Source organism: Sebastes fasciatus, chromosome 19, assembly GCF_043250625.1.
Source record: "Sebastes fasciatus isolate fSebFas1 chromosome 19, fSebFas1.pri, whole genome shotgun sequence".
Taxonomy (NCBI): domain Eukaryota; kingdom Metazoa; phylum Chordata; class Actinopteri; order Perciformes; family Sebastidae; genus Sebastes; species Sebastes fasciatus.
Window position 1 is genome coordinate 5,613,069 of NC_133813.1, and position 12,489 is coordinate 5,625,557.

A 12,489-nucleotide genomic window follows, 5' to 3' on the forward strand; every position below is an offset into this window, starting at 1 on the left:
TTATTGCACAGGGTGATCAGCATGTTATTGCACAGGGGTCTGTAGAACAACCACTGAAGTTATAGCTTATAACAGACTTTATATATTTTTTTTTCTTAAAATTTAAGAAAAAAAAAAAATGCATTGAAATTTAGTTAAACTAAAATTATTTAACTTTTATTTTATAGTGCATGTCTTCTCAATCTGGGGCAGCACAAACCCAAAGATATCCTAACTCCCTAATATGAATCTTATTGTCTAAGTATTTTCTGTATTTTGATTGTGGTTAAATTGCCATGTCATCATATTGTAATGTTTGTTAAGTGTATTTTGCTTGTATTAAATTTAAAAAAAAGGCAAACGTAATTTTGATTTCATCATAACTGCACTGCACTATATCCTGCATAATTGCCCTGCACAATATTCAGTTTTAACAGTATTCTTCATCTCCTTGTATTTTTATATCTGGTATATTTTTGTTGTACTTTGTACTACTAACTTTTTTGCTACGTTTTTTATAAACATGTTTTGCACTTTGGAACTGTGATGCTGGAAACTTGAATTTCCCTCGGGATCAATAAAGTTACTATCTATCTATCTATCTATCTATCTATCTATCTATCTATCTATCTATCTATCTATCTATAATGTAAAACAGTGCATTCCAGGGGTCTGTAGAACAACCATTGAAGTTATATCTTATAATAGACTTTATATATTTTTTTCTTAAATATGCATTGAAATTTAGTTAAACTAAAATTAGTTAACTTTTATTTTATAGTTCATGTCTTCTCAATCTGGAGCAGCACAAAACCAAAACTGTCCTAATCTGAACCTTTATTGATTTGAGTTTCGAGTGTTGCCTGCAAAACTGAACTTCGGGCACGTAAAACTCCCGCCACAAGAATGCGCTTTTTGCTGTAACTACGTCACTTCCGGCCTCCTCTCTCGCTTCCATCTTGCTCCTCCGCATGTGTCTGCTGTTAGTTTACAGGTCAGTGAGGAGCTTTAAATACCTTCTTCTCCGCACTGTTTTCTCCCGAACCGACGGCGAGAGGTAAACCAAAGCCTTTTCTCACTAGATGGCTGAAGTCTGGCTCGGTGTGAAGCTAACTTTACTGACAACGTGTGTGTTTGTGTGACGGGTTAGCTAACGAGCTAGCTGAAGTTAGCATACAAGTTCTTGCACAAAAAGCTAAAAACCACACCTTGTTTCTGCACAAAGGTCTGCTCAAATAGTCCTTAAACTCTATCTTAAAACTACCAGACGTTCACTATTTAGTTTGTTATTCTGTTATGTGGCTATCCTCTGTTTGTTGTCCACAATCCAGACAACATAAAAGAGGAACTGTTAGCTTTCTGTAGCTAATTAACCAAACTTAGCTCATCTGGCTGTGACACTGACAGCTCCTCTTTGGCTTCTTAATGTCTGCTTTACTGCTTTGAATATGGTTTAACTGCTGACTACCACACCCACACCACAGCTCCTACTCCTCCCTGTGTGTGTTTACATGTGATAACATGCCATCACTTGTTTACACCTTGTTAATCATTAGGATGGGAGGTATTGGAGGTAAGATAAGGTATTAAGATCAGATATCTCTTTATTGCAGTGTACAGCAGCAAAGTGCAAAAAACAAGATGCATCAGCTAACACAGTAAATAAAGAGCTAAACAAAGTGTAACAAAATAGGAGCAGTATATATAGTATTGACAATAAACAGACTATTAACAAAATTGCACAAGTGGAAAATGATATTGCACAGTGAGAATGAAATTAAATTCCACCTGAAAATATCAGGTTATTGTCAGTTTTTTGGTGTGTAAGTGGTCTACTGGGAGCATAATAATACATGGCTACACTGTATGTATGTATTGGTGTAAATATTTGAGAGCTCATGATTTAAATTTCATTTTCTATATCAATTTATAGGGAAAAAAGGTGCAGAGATGTGTTTAACATGGTTGTTATATGTCTGGTACATAATACAGTAATGTGGCAATGTGATACATGCTGCACTGTTATATGATCATGCCATAGATGGTATAGATAGATTGTATAATGTTACTCTACTTATTGTTTTTAAAAATGTTTTTTAAGTTTGCACATTTGCATGACAAAGTAGGGATAGCAACACTTCTTTGTAATGAAGTTGTTATGTTATCTATGATTTGCCAGAGAGGCAGCTCCATGAAGAATAAAATCAATCATCACTTTGTATATGTATAACATGATTGTCAGCATGTCACATTTCAGCTGCACCTGGTGTGTTTGTCTTCCCATAATTCATGTTGTCAGAAGGAATGGGATCAGATATACAGCCACCTAGTTAAGATAAAGCCCACAAGAAGAAGGCCATTCACCTGATGTCTATCACCTTGCTACCATCTTTCCATTATCTGTTACACACCATGCATGTAAACCATATTGTTTGTATTTTGGGTTAGATTTTCCAACAATATAGTTTGTGTTTGCAGTGCTCAAATGAGATCAGAGCTTTCAGTCGGCACATGAATGAACCAGATCACGCCAAGTGCTAGTCACTAAATGCACTACTAGCCTCAATTTGTTACTTGATATCAGACAACTAAGATTTGTTTTGGTACAGATGTCTCATTTTATCCTCACTTGCATGGTGTGCTTCGGGCCTGCTTTGTGCTGTATTTTCAGCAACCACATGAAGTTGTGTGAAATTACCCCAAACATGTTTTTCTGTCGTCACCGTATTGTTTTTATGTTATCGTAAGTTTGTAATGTCTGTGAGAAAGACTAGAGAATATTGCAGCATTACATGAGTTAATTGCTAAATATCTGAAAATGTATTTAAAAAGTTTGTTAAACATGGAGGCTGTCAATATAAAGATACACTTAACATAAATCTTATGCAATGTACTTTCTTTTTTCAGATGAAAGAAGCAATTATGAATCAAGAAAAACTTGCTAAACTACAAGCACAAGTCCGCATCGGCGGAAAGGTGAGTGACTTATTTTATCGCAGGTTACATGAAATGCTTGATTTCCTGCAAAGCGCTCTGCTGCTATCTTAATGCTTTAAGACACGTCAGGCAGTGCAGCTAAACACATTAAGCTCTGAACAAGTTTTTTTAAAGGAAGCTTCCATAACAACAGACAGTTATATCTATAGTTTGTGTTACTGTGGGCCGTAGAGTGAACTAAAATACAAAGACTATAAACAGCCATTAGCTTTAAGGCCCAAGAAGTCCCACATTTAGCCCACAGCTTATGATAGATGCAGAAGATGATGAATGAGTTAAGAACTGGAGGTTTACACAGAGACATGTTTGTATGAATGTCCCTATAGGGAAGTGCTCGCAGAAAGAAGAAGGTTGTACACAGAACGGCAACCGCAGATGACAAAAAGCTCCAGTTCTCCTTGAAGAAACTCGGTGTCAACAATATCTCTGGCATTGAGGAGGTAGGCATAAACATTCATCTCAGCTTTGTCCCACTGCGAATCTGTTTCAGTACTGCTTGTTATTTTGTTGTTAACGGTGTAAAACTTTGGTCTGCTCCAGGTTAACATGTTTACAAATCAAGGAACAGTGATCCACTTCAACAATCCCAAAGTGCAGGCCTCCCTCGCTGCCAACACCTTCACCATCACCGGCCACGCTGAGACCAAACAGCTGACCGAGATGCTGCCTGGCATCCTGAACCAGCTGGGAGCCGACAGCCTGACGAGCCTCAGGAGACTCGCTGAGGCGCTGCCCAAACAGGGTCAGTAACCTGTCACACTGAAGCTTGTTGAATGAAGTTTAGCATATGTGACACTGCAGATTTCTGAGCTGTTTCCAGAACAGAAGTGCTCGCCATCCAATCGCAGAAAAATGCAGTTCTCGCAGACGTCTGCAAATGTCAAAAGTTTTTGATACCAAATCACAGAATGGCTTTTTTCTATGGTGTTCCTCAAGGTCTTGGTGTCTTAATGTGGTATTTTGGAGAGATTATTGATAACTTTGATCAATTGCAACAACTTATGAGACACAATAGAGCCTGGGGATGACCATCATATAATGTTCTAAGACCTTATACACTTTCAAAATGTATTTAAAATAATAAATGAATTACTTCCAGTTTATTTCTGATGTATGACTAGAACAACTTGACACACAGTGCTGAGCAGCATCTCAAATTAATCTTCAGGTTCCCAGCTTTCAGATGATGTACACCACTTCTATGTGACATCTACTGCTGACCTGCTATCTCCCCCTAAAGACCCCCTGTAACCCCCTAAAAGAGACAAAAATGTCTCTGAAATAGAGTGAAAAAGGTTAAAGAGACGAGTCTTGCTATCAGGATTTAACCTCGATTGTTTTATGGCCACGTCACCATTTAAACTGCTCTTCAAGGTTCTCACAGATCTTTTCTGTTGTTGCAGCTGCAGATGGAAAAGCGCCGATTGCAACAATAGAAGAAGAAGATGATGACGTTCCAGGTGAGCAAATTAATCATCTGTCCATTCACAATTATTTGTTCCACCAGTCAAAATAAAAGATTACTCCTTCGCGGTCTTATTTGGAAATACTCCTTCACACTTGTCCATTATGGAGCACGTCTTTTCTCCTTCATCTCAGTTAAATAACCATGGCAGGTTTGTTTTCTTTTGGCTTGTGAAAAGGGGTCAAATGAAGGGGGCTTCATCAATGACTTTAGAATGATGGTGCAATGTTTGATTCTCGTGTTCATTGTTTATAAGATCTTAAGATCCAGTTTGCTTTTCTTTGTGAGGAAAATAGGCCAAACACATGAGGTTGCCATTACAATAATCTCGGCTTTTCCCAGGACTTGTCTCCCCGTAGCCGGTGCTCTCACTAATGTAACAAACGATTACACATGTATTCAGCGATGGGAGCAGTCGGAGCCTGATGGCACTGGGGTTAACAGCCATCGCCATCATGTTGTTATTGGAGTTAAGTTTCCTTTTTGTTCTCCCACTGAAGGAACATGTTTACTCAGACCTCTTTGAATTGTTTCCATTTTAACCCTCGACCCCTTTGAGCCAAAAACTTTGAAAGGCAGATTTCTCACATTTCATGGAGTAATTGAAGCCAACCTTTTGATGCTTTACGCCATAATTTTTACAGCTGCTTTCAGTAGTTGTGCGGTGCCTCATCTGCCGAGCACATTGCAGTCTATGCAGGAGTAGTGGGGAAAGATGAGCAAGTCATTCGGATTGCATTACGCCTCGTATCACGTTTCACATAAACACACTTTTCCTGAATTGTGCTCTGGCACCTCTGAGAGTCGTTTGCGCAGATGGACATGCCTCTTCTCTCCGACTCAATCAATTTACCACTGAATCTTTTGTTGTTTCAGACCTGGTGGAGAATTTCGATGAAGCATCCAAGGATGAGGCTAACTAGGGGAAGCGGGACTCCCTGAAGTGTCAAAACTTGACAGGACCATGTGAGGCACAAGATGTTTTTCTGTCTATTTCGAGGGGTGGAAAGCTAACAGTTAAAGTACCTGAGAAGATGGAACATCTGTCAACTTGAGCATTATGTAAAATGTGCAACACCTGAACCAAGTACTTGCCTACTCTTGTTAATTATTTTTGAGTAATTTTCTAGAATAGTACTCTGAAGTATTAAAAAGCGGGGGTGGCAGTATTTAAGGTATTTTAGTACTCATTCCACTACTTTTCCACCAGACTCCCCAAATGCTTGTTGTGCTCTGTATGTCCAGTTAGAGTGAACGATTGTGTGTGTAAAATGTGACGTTTAAGGCTCCTGCTGTACATGTTTTTTCTCCATGTTACTGAACCTTAATTCTTTGTGGCCTCACTCAATTCACCATATCTGGAATAAACCTTTGCTACTGTCAATAAATAAACACAATTTCTGTCTGTTTTGTTCCGCTCAAGTACGATTCAGCTGAAGTGCTGTAGTTACTCTTCTGTAAATTGGTCAGCATCCTTAAAGGGATAGTTCGGGTGTTTTGAAGTAGGGTTGTATGAGGTACTTATCCATAGTAGGTGTACTACCTACAGTAGATGACAGTCGGCACACCCCCAGTTTGGAGAAGCAGACAGGAGCATCAGCACGGAAGCGAAACAATGTACTGCTGTAGATGGAGATGGCAGCAAAACATATTTTAGCCACCTAAAATAATCTATATCAGTTTAAATGTATGCTATATTTAGAATATAATAGAATATCTATGCACTTGCCAAAGCAACCAGACTCCATTGGGGAAAAAAAATAATAATTTTACCTTGCAGAACGGGAGTTGCTGGTCTACCGCTGCCTCAATCTGTTAGTTTGTTTGTGTTATTTTATGACTTTGGTTAGTTCGGATTCAGCAAAGTGACGCAATAGCACAAACAAACTAACCGATCGAGGCAGCGGCAGACCAGCAACCCCCGTGTTCTGCGAGGTAAAATTACAGATTTTTCAATGGAGTCTGGTGGCTTTGGCGAGAGTATAGATAGCTACAACGGCTTCAGTCCTCAGTTAGAAAGGGATGTCTGACAGCAAGGTAAAGCAGTGAAAATAATCTAAATATAGGGTACACTTGAACTGATATTGATTTTTTTAGGCGTCTAAAATGTGTTTTTCTGACAGCCACGTCATACACCTTCTATGGATAAATACCTCGCACAACCCCACTTCAAAACACCCAAACTATCCCTTTAAGGGTGCAGGTTGACCTTTGACCAGACTGTTTACATTATTGTACAACTCAGTTAAAGGAGCACTTCACGGAAAAAGCTCAAGTAGATTTGAAATAAGGAAAAGTATTTTTCTTCTTACTGCTTGAATCCTGACCGCATCACCAGACATAAGATTTTGCTTAATATATAAATCTGAACTATAAGAAAAGTATTTTCTCTTACACTATAATGGTGCAGATACAAGACACAAATAAGACAGACATAATCATACGAATAGACAAAATATATAACGACAAAATGCATGTTATTAGATTGTTAGCTCATAACTATGTAATGCTGTATCTTTACCTTCTCCCCAACAGCTACTAAAGAAGTATGTATTGTCCCCATTGCAGTTCAAAGAGATCTTTTAATTAAATAACGGCTTCATATCAGTGATTATAAACAGGGTTTGACCTTTTCGACTTGCAATCAGATAAATATCTGTACAGAATGAGTGAGGTCAGCACGTTACTCGTTGATACACCACTTGTGAGCGGTATAAAACACAAGCACCATCATACCGTGGCAAACAGCACCACAATAACCTTGTCGGATATTTTAATGAGGTGTGAGGTGTTTTTAAAATTCACAACATATCAGTGGACATTAGCATCACAATACACAGAAACAAAACAAGACTTGCATCAATATGAGGATTTTAGCACATCACAACACAATGTCTAAATTATTTAAATAAATAAATCCAGTCCAACCAACACAAAGAACTTCAGGACCAACAAACAGCTTGGCAGCGTCATAAAAACACCCAATCCTCCCACTGTAGTCTTCATAAGAGCAAAATGAGCATCAGAAATGTGCTCACTATGAAGACCAGACGGTATGAACATGAGGCAGTTCAACATTTGACATTAATATTCTTTTACTCTTAAAAATGTTTTCTTATTACGGTTAATAAGTTAGTTTATAAAACACTTGCCGTGACGGGGAAAGGATGCCAATGACGGCATGTAATGTAATATAAGATATTAAAAGACTCAAACAAAACTTCCATGCTTAGTTAAAGTAAAATCAATCCGACACTGCACTCCACATTTGAGTGCAAGAACTCAATTTTACACTTTTGTTCTTTTAAAATCTGTCGGTGTATTTAGATCAGATTTGCTGCTCCGCATTCAAGGTGGAAAAAGTGCAGAGTTAAAATTGACAATTCACACAGTACAAACCTTCATGTGCATGATGCCAACAAAATGATGTTGATATGACACGACGCTGTTGAAATGTCACTTAATGGAATAAAATATTCCTGTTGGCCGACAGCCTGGGCGTGCTACATGATTGTCCAGAGCCCGGCGCCGTCCCTAACGGTATTCGTTTTCCTCAAGTGTCACAGTTCATTCTCTGATTCCCATCAGTAACTTCAGTAAGTGTGCCTCCATCACCTGTTGAACTGAACACAGAGACAAACAGTATGTTATTGAACAGAGCTGTGTGTCATTTCAAAGTGAATACTAATCAAACTTTCTCAAGTGGCTGAGAAGGGAGACAAAATGGTATTTGGCTCTATGGTTCAGAGGAATGAGACAGTTTGAGGTTGTGAGAAATGAATATTGTCCTCACAAGACAAACATCTGTTTCTCAGTCTGTGTGTACCTCCATGTTGTATACCCTTACATGTACGCTCAGACCATGTGTTTAATTTACACATACCATTCCGGTGGCCCATAGCCACAGCCATGTCCATTGCATTGAATCCAGAATCTGACTCAATGGTAGGATCAGCACCGCTCTCTGGAAGACATACAAACATATCAAAACTTTATTATTGTACATGTTTCGGTTAGACGCAACACTAAACATTACCTATACACAAAAGAATTATGTTTATCCTATAAGACATAACACAGATGGATATTTCTGTTACTTTCAGTAAAAGATTTGTCCTCACCTAACAAGATTTCGACACAGCGCACATGGTTCCCATGGACAGCGTACAGCAGAGGGGCTCCTCCATTCTGAAACCCACAGAAGGAACATCAAAACAGGCCACATAGACGGCCACAGGGCTTCATTTTATAGCAAGTAGGGCTGTCAATCGATGGCATGATTGTCTACTTAAGCAGATCCAGTGAACATGTGATAAAAGCGTAGCATTCTTACCCAGTCATATTCATTGACATCAACGCCACAGTCAATGAGCATCTTCACAATATCAGTGTATCCCTTACTGCAGGCCAACGACAGTGCACTCTCCCTCCCTTTAGCCAGGAGGTTTGGGTCAGCACCCTACGGCGAAGAAAGACACCGATCAGTAAATAAATAAAGAGGACACGCTCTAATATAATATAACAATGAGATCTGAATAATAAATCACGTTTTCCATACGTTTTGGAGCAGAAACTCGACAACAGCGATTTGTCCATGTGCAGCGGCCCACATCAGGGGGGTAAAGCCTTCCTCATCTTGGAGGTTGATTACAGTCTCTATTCAAATCATGCAGAAAAAGATAAACATGATCAATACATATATTTTCATCACCGTACCCACTTATCCTTTGGGCGAGACTCACTACTGTAATATTTAAAAGCAATGAAGATACTACAGTACGTACTTTTCTTATGTTTATTGCTGTCTTCAAAATATTTTATGTTGGAAATATTGAAAGAAATATTCGAAATATATATCAAATACTATTTCTTGTTTAGTTTTATGTGAAATAATAAAACTAGTCGAGCTGAAACAATTTATTGATCATCAAACTTTTTGATAATCAAATATTTTTCAAGCAAAAATGCCAAATATTTTCTGGTTCCTGCTTCTTACATATGAAGATTCTCTTATTTACTTTGTCTTATATGATAGTAAACTCTATATGTTTGGTTTTTGGATTGTTGGTCTGACACAAAAGAACATTTACAGATGTCACATTGTGCTCTGGGAAATTGCCATTTTTCACAATTTTTTGATTAATCAGTTAATAAAAAAAACAATTAGCATATTAATCTATAATGAAAAATAATAATTGGTTGCTGCCCTAAACACCAGTGAGTAGGAGTGTTGTTTTAGATCACTTCTCCCAGATGTGCTGCCTACCTTGTTCAATCCTGCTGGCCAGAAACACCATTTCACCCTGAGCTGCAAGCTGATGAATGGACAAAGCTGAGGGGGAAAAACATGCATTAATAGATTAACATTCTGACTTGATTTGTGTTTGAAACATTTTATTAATTAAGTTAAAACAAACTGTGGTACTTACAATGCACCAAAAGAGGCGTGGAGGAAACCTCATTGCCACGGTGTTTATTGGTGAGTGTGGTGGACTGTTTGATGGGGGAGAAATGTTTGGTGGTGGATGGCGTGTAAACATGACGCACTTGTATACCCGGGGAAGGGGATGTCTGGATGTTGCACTCCGCTGAAAGAGAAGGAAAACATTTGTTGTGGTAAGTGAGCTCACACAAGTTGCAGCCTCGTGCATCAGACAGTGTCACAAGATGACCATTCCTACCTAACTAAATGGTTTAGGGTCAAAATACATTTCTGATCTTCTGCTATGTTCTGAACCATCAAGACCTCTCAGGTCTTCTGGATCAGGTCTGCTTAGTGTCCCCAGCGTCAGAACTAAACATGCAGAAGCAGCGTTCAGTTTTTATGCACCAAATATTTGGAACAATCTCCCAGAAAACTGCAGGACCAACTCCTACTCTGAGTTCTTTTAAATCAAAGCTTAAAACTTTCCTGTTTGCTGCTGCCTTTTATTAAACCAGATAATGATCTTATACTGCACTAGAGCTTTTACTCTTGTGTGTTATATTCTATTTTAGCTTCTATCCTAGCTTTTATTTTTAGCTTGTTTTTATTTTCTATTCTTTAATGTTTTTATAACGGTTTTAATTATGTCTTAATGTTCTTTTGCACTTTGTCGCAATGTTCTTGAATGCTTATGTAAAGTACTTTGAATTGCCCTGTTGCTGAAATGTGCTCTACAAATAAAGCTGCCTTGCCTTGCCTTAAGCCTTACCTTTGAATAGAACAGAAGCCACCTCCAGATCAGAGTTGACCTGGTCCTGGATGTTCTTGCTGTCCTCCTCGTTGAGCGACTTGACGAATCTGGAGCACACGTTCATGTCGAAGCGGTTGGGCAGGATGAACTTGATGCCCATGGCCACGTTTTGGGTGCCCGTGTCGTCTGGGCTCGCACCCACCGACTGCTCCGTCTTGATGGCACTCAGATCCGGCATCATGCAGATCCCCTCCATGTCCTCTGCTGATGACCCACCTGAGGTTGACATGGTAACGTTGTCCATTCTCTCTTTCCAAGCTGTCACACTGAGGTTAAACTGAAGCCACCTTAAAGCACGCCTGAAACACAGAGACAACTTAAATTTAAAGGTCCCATATTATAAAAAAAGTGAGATTTTCATGTTTTTTTTATTATAAAGCAGGAATAAGTCCTATATAAATACTGTGAAAGTATCGAAACACTCAATCCACAGGGAGATACAAACAGCCCGTATTCAGAAACTCTGCATTTGAAACAAGCTGTCAGGATTTCTGTCCATTCGTGATGTCACAAATATACAATATTTAGACCCTTGACACAATTTTAAACATAAACATTCTAAATGTGTCCCAGTTTATTCCTGGTTGCAGTGTAGGTGAATGTCATCAGCTGACAGGATGTACAAATGGACCCAAGCTGTTGTCTAGCAACGCAATTCTGTTGCAATTCCGTCAAAATGCGCTAAAACGGAGCGTTTCAGACAGAGGGTAAATACAGGTATATTAAAGCAGACAGTATGAGGAAAATAAAGGGTTTCTTAAACATTAAAGTATGTAAACATGTTCTAGTAGAAACACAAAATACAAGTATGAACCTGAAAATGAGCATGATAAGGGACCTTTAAAACAGCATTTAGTTACAGTTCACTATACGCATAGGGCTGATGAAGCTCATCTAAATACAGCAGCTCCTTCTACTGTTTCATACTGTTAGCTCTCAGTTAGCATGCCAACTATTGCTATAATAACCTTCATTTAGACACAATAACACACCTCAGCAAACACATTTAAACATGGAAGCACATTAAGTCTATTATTATGTTGTTAATTAAGACATTTCTTACTCTATAAGGCATTGTTTTATTGAAATACCCTCATGAAGTCACCTCTCTGCATTCGGTGTTGTGATATTTCTACGCATGCGCAGTTGGTTAGCACCACAACGTGGTGCATCCACTATTAACGTCCCCTTTGTTTTTAGTTCCGGAAGCTCCATGACGTCATGCTGCAACTGGAACAGATGTTCTTATTTTATTAACTTTGATGAAATAATACCTCATACACCCTGTTGCCAAATTGATGATCTTGAAGTCAGTGCAAGTTTTTTCATCATCCATCTATCTGTGTAATTTGAAAATTTTGAAACACACTATTTTAATAATATCACTATGGTCCTGGACCAAAATAATTATAATAGATTATTATTATTATTATTATTATTATTATTATTATTATTATTAATAATAATAATAATAATAATAATAATAATAATAATAATAATAAATATACTCGTACAAATAAATAAATAGGTCATTCAATGGGCAAAAATAAAAATGTAGTAATTTATGAATTGATAAAATGTGACATAAATTGTTGAGTTGAGTGACAGCCCCTCCATTTGCATAATGAGGCAGAAATGCATAAAGAAATGTAAAAGGAAATGTGTAAAGAAATGTATAAAGAAAAGAATACAGACAGAAATAAGTTTAAGTGAAATAAATAAGTGGAGAAATAGAAAGGGGAAATCGTGCAGAAATAAACAAATAAATGCATAAATAAATACATACATGTACAATAAATAAAAAACAAGTGC

General features: G+C 38.0%; 2 protein-coding genes across 5 annotated transcripts; one reads left to right on the forward strand and one right to left on the reverse strand.

Moving 5' to 3' along the window:
* The first annotated feature begins 884 nt into the window (after positions 1 to 884).
* btf3 (basic transcription factor 3) lies at positions 885 to 5,838 on the forward strand. Of its 2 annotated transcripts, none has more exons than XM_074617149.1 (6): positions 885 to 973; positions 2,887 to 2,955; positions 3,303 to 3,416; positions 3,517 to 3,718; positions 4,380 to 4,436; positions 5,318 to 5,838. In XM_074617149.1, the coding sequence occupies exons 2-6, from the start codon at positions 2,887 to 2,889 to the stop codon at positions 5,362 to 5,364; spliced, it is 489 nt and encodes a 162-aa protein (XP_074473250.1). In that variant the 5' UTR covers positions 885 to 973; the 3' UTR covers positions 5,365 to 5,838. The 2 variants fall into 2 exon arrangements, with proteins under 2 accessions (XP_074473250.1, XP_074473249.1); XM_074617148.1 differs by having other exon boundaries at positions 901 to 1,036.
* Positions 5,839 to 7,174: 1,336 nt separating this feature from the next.
* Positions 7,175 to 11,871, reverse strand: ankra2 (ankyrin repeat, family A (RFXANK-like), 2). Of its 3 annotated transcripts, none has more exons than XM_074617144.1 (9): positions 11,783 to 11,871; positions 10,636 to 10,976; positions 9,871 to 10,029; positions 9,708 to 9,773; positions 9,000 to 9,097; positions 8,775 to 8,900; positions 8,563 to 8,629; positions 8,325 to 8,405; positions 7,175 to 8,064 (listed from the first exon to the last, which is right to left on the reverse strand). In XM_074617144.1, the coding sequence occupies exons 1-9, from the start codon at positions 11,815 to 11,817 to the stop codon at positions 8,009 to 8,011; spliced, it is 1,029 nt and encodes a 342-aa protein (XP_074473245.1). In that variant the 5' UTR covers positions 11,818 to 11,871; the 3' UTR covers positions 7,175 to 8,008. The 3 variants fall into 3 exon arrangements, with proteins under 3 accessions (XP_074473245.1, XP_074473246.1, XP_074473248.1); XM_074617145.1 differs by having other exon boundaries at positions 7,859 to 8,064; positions 11,741 to 11,861; XM_074617147.1 differs by having other exon boundaries at positions 7,859 to 8,064; positions 11,769 to 11,827.
* Between the last annotated feature and the right edge of the window lie 618 nt (positions 11,872 to 12,489).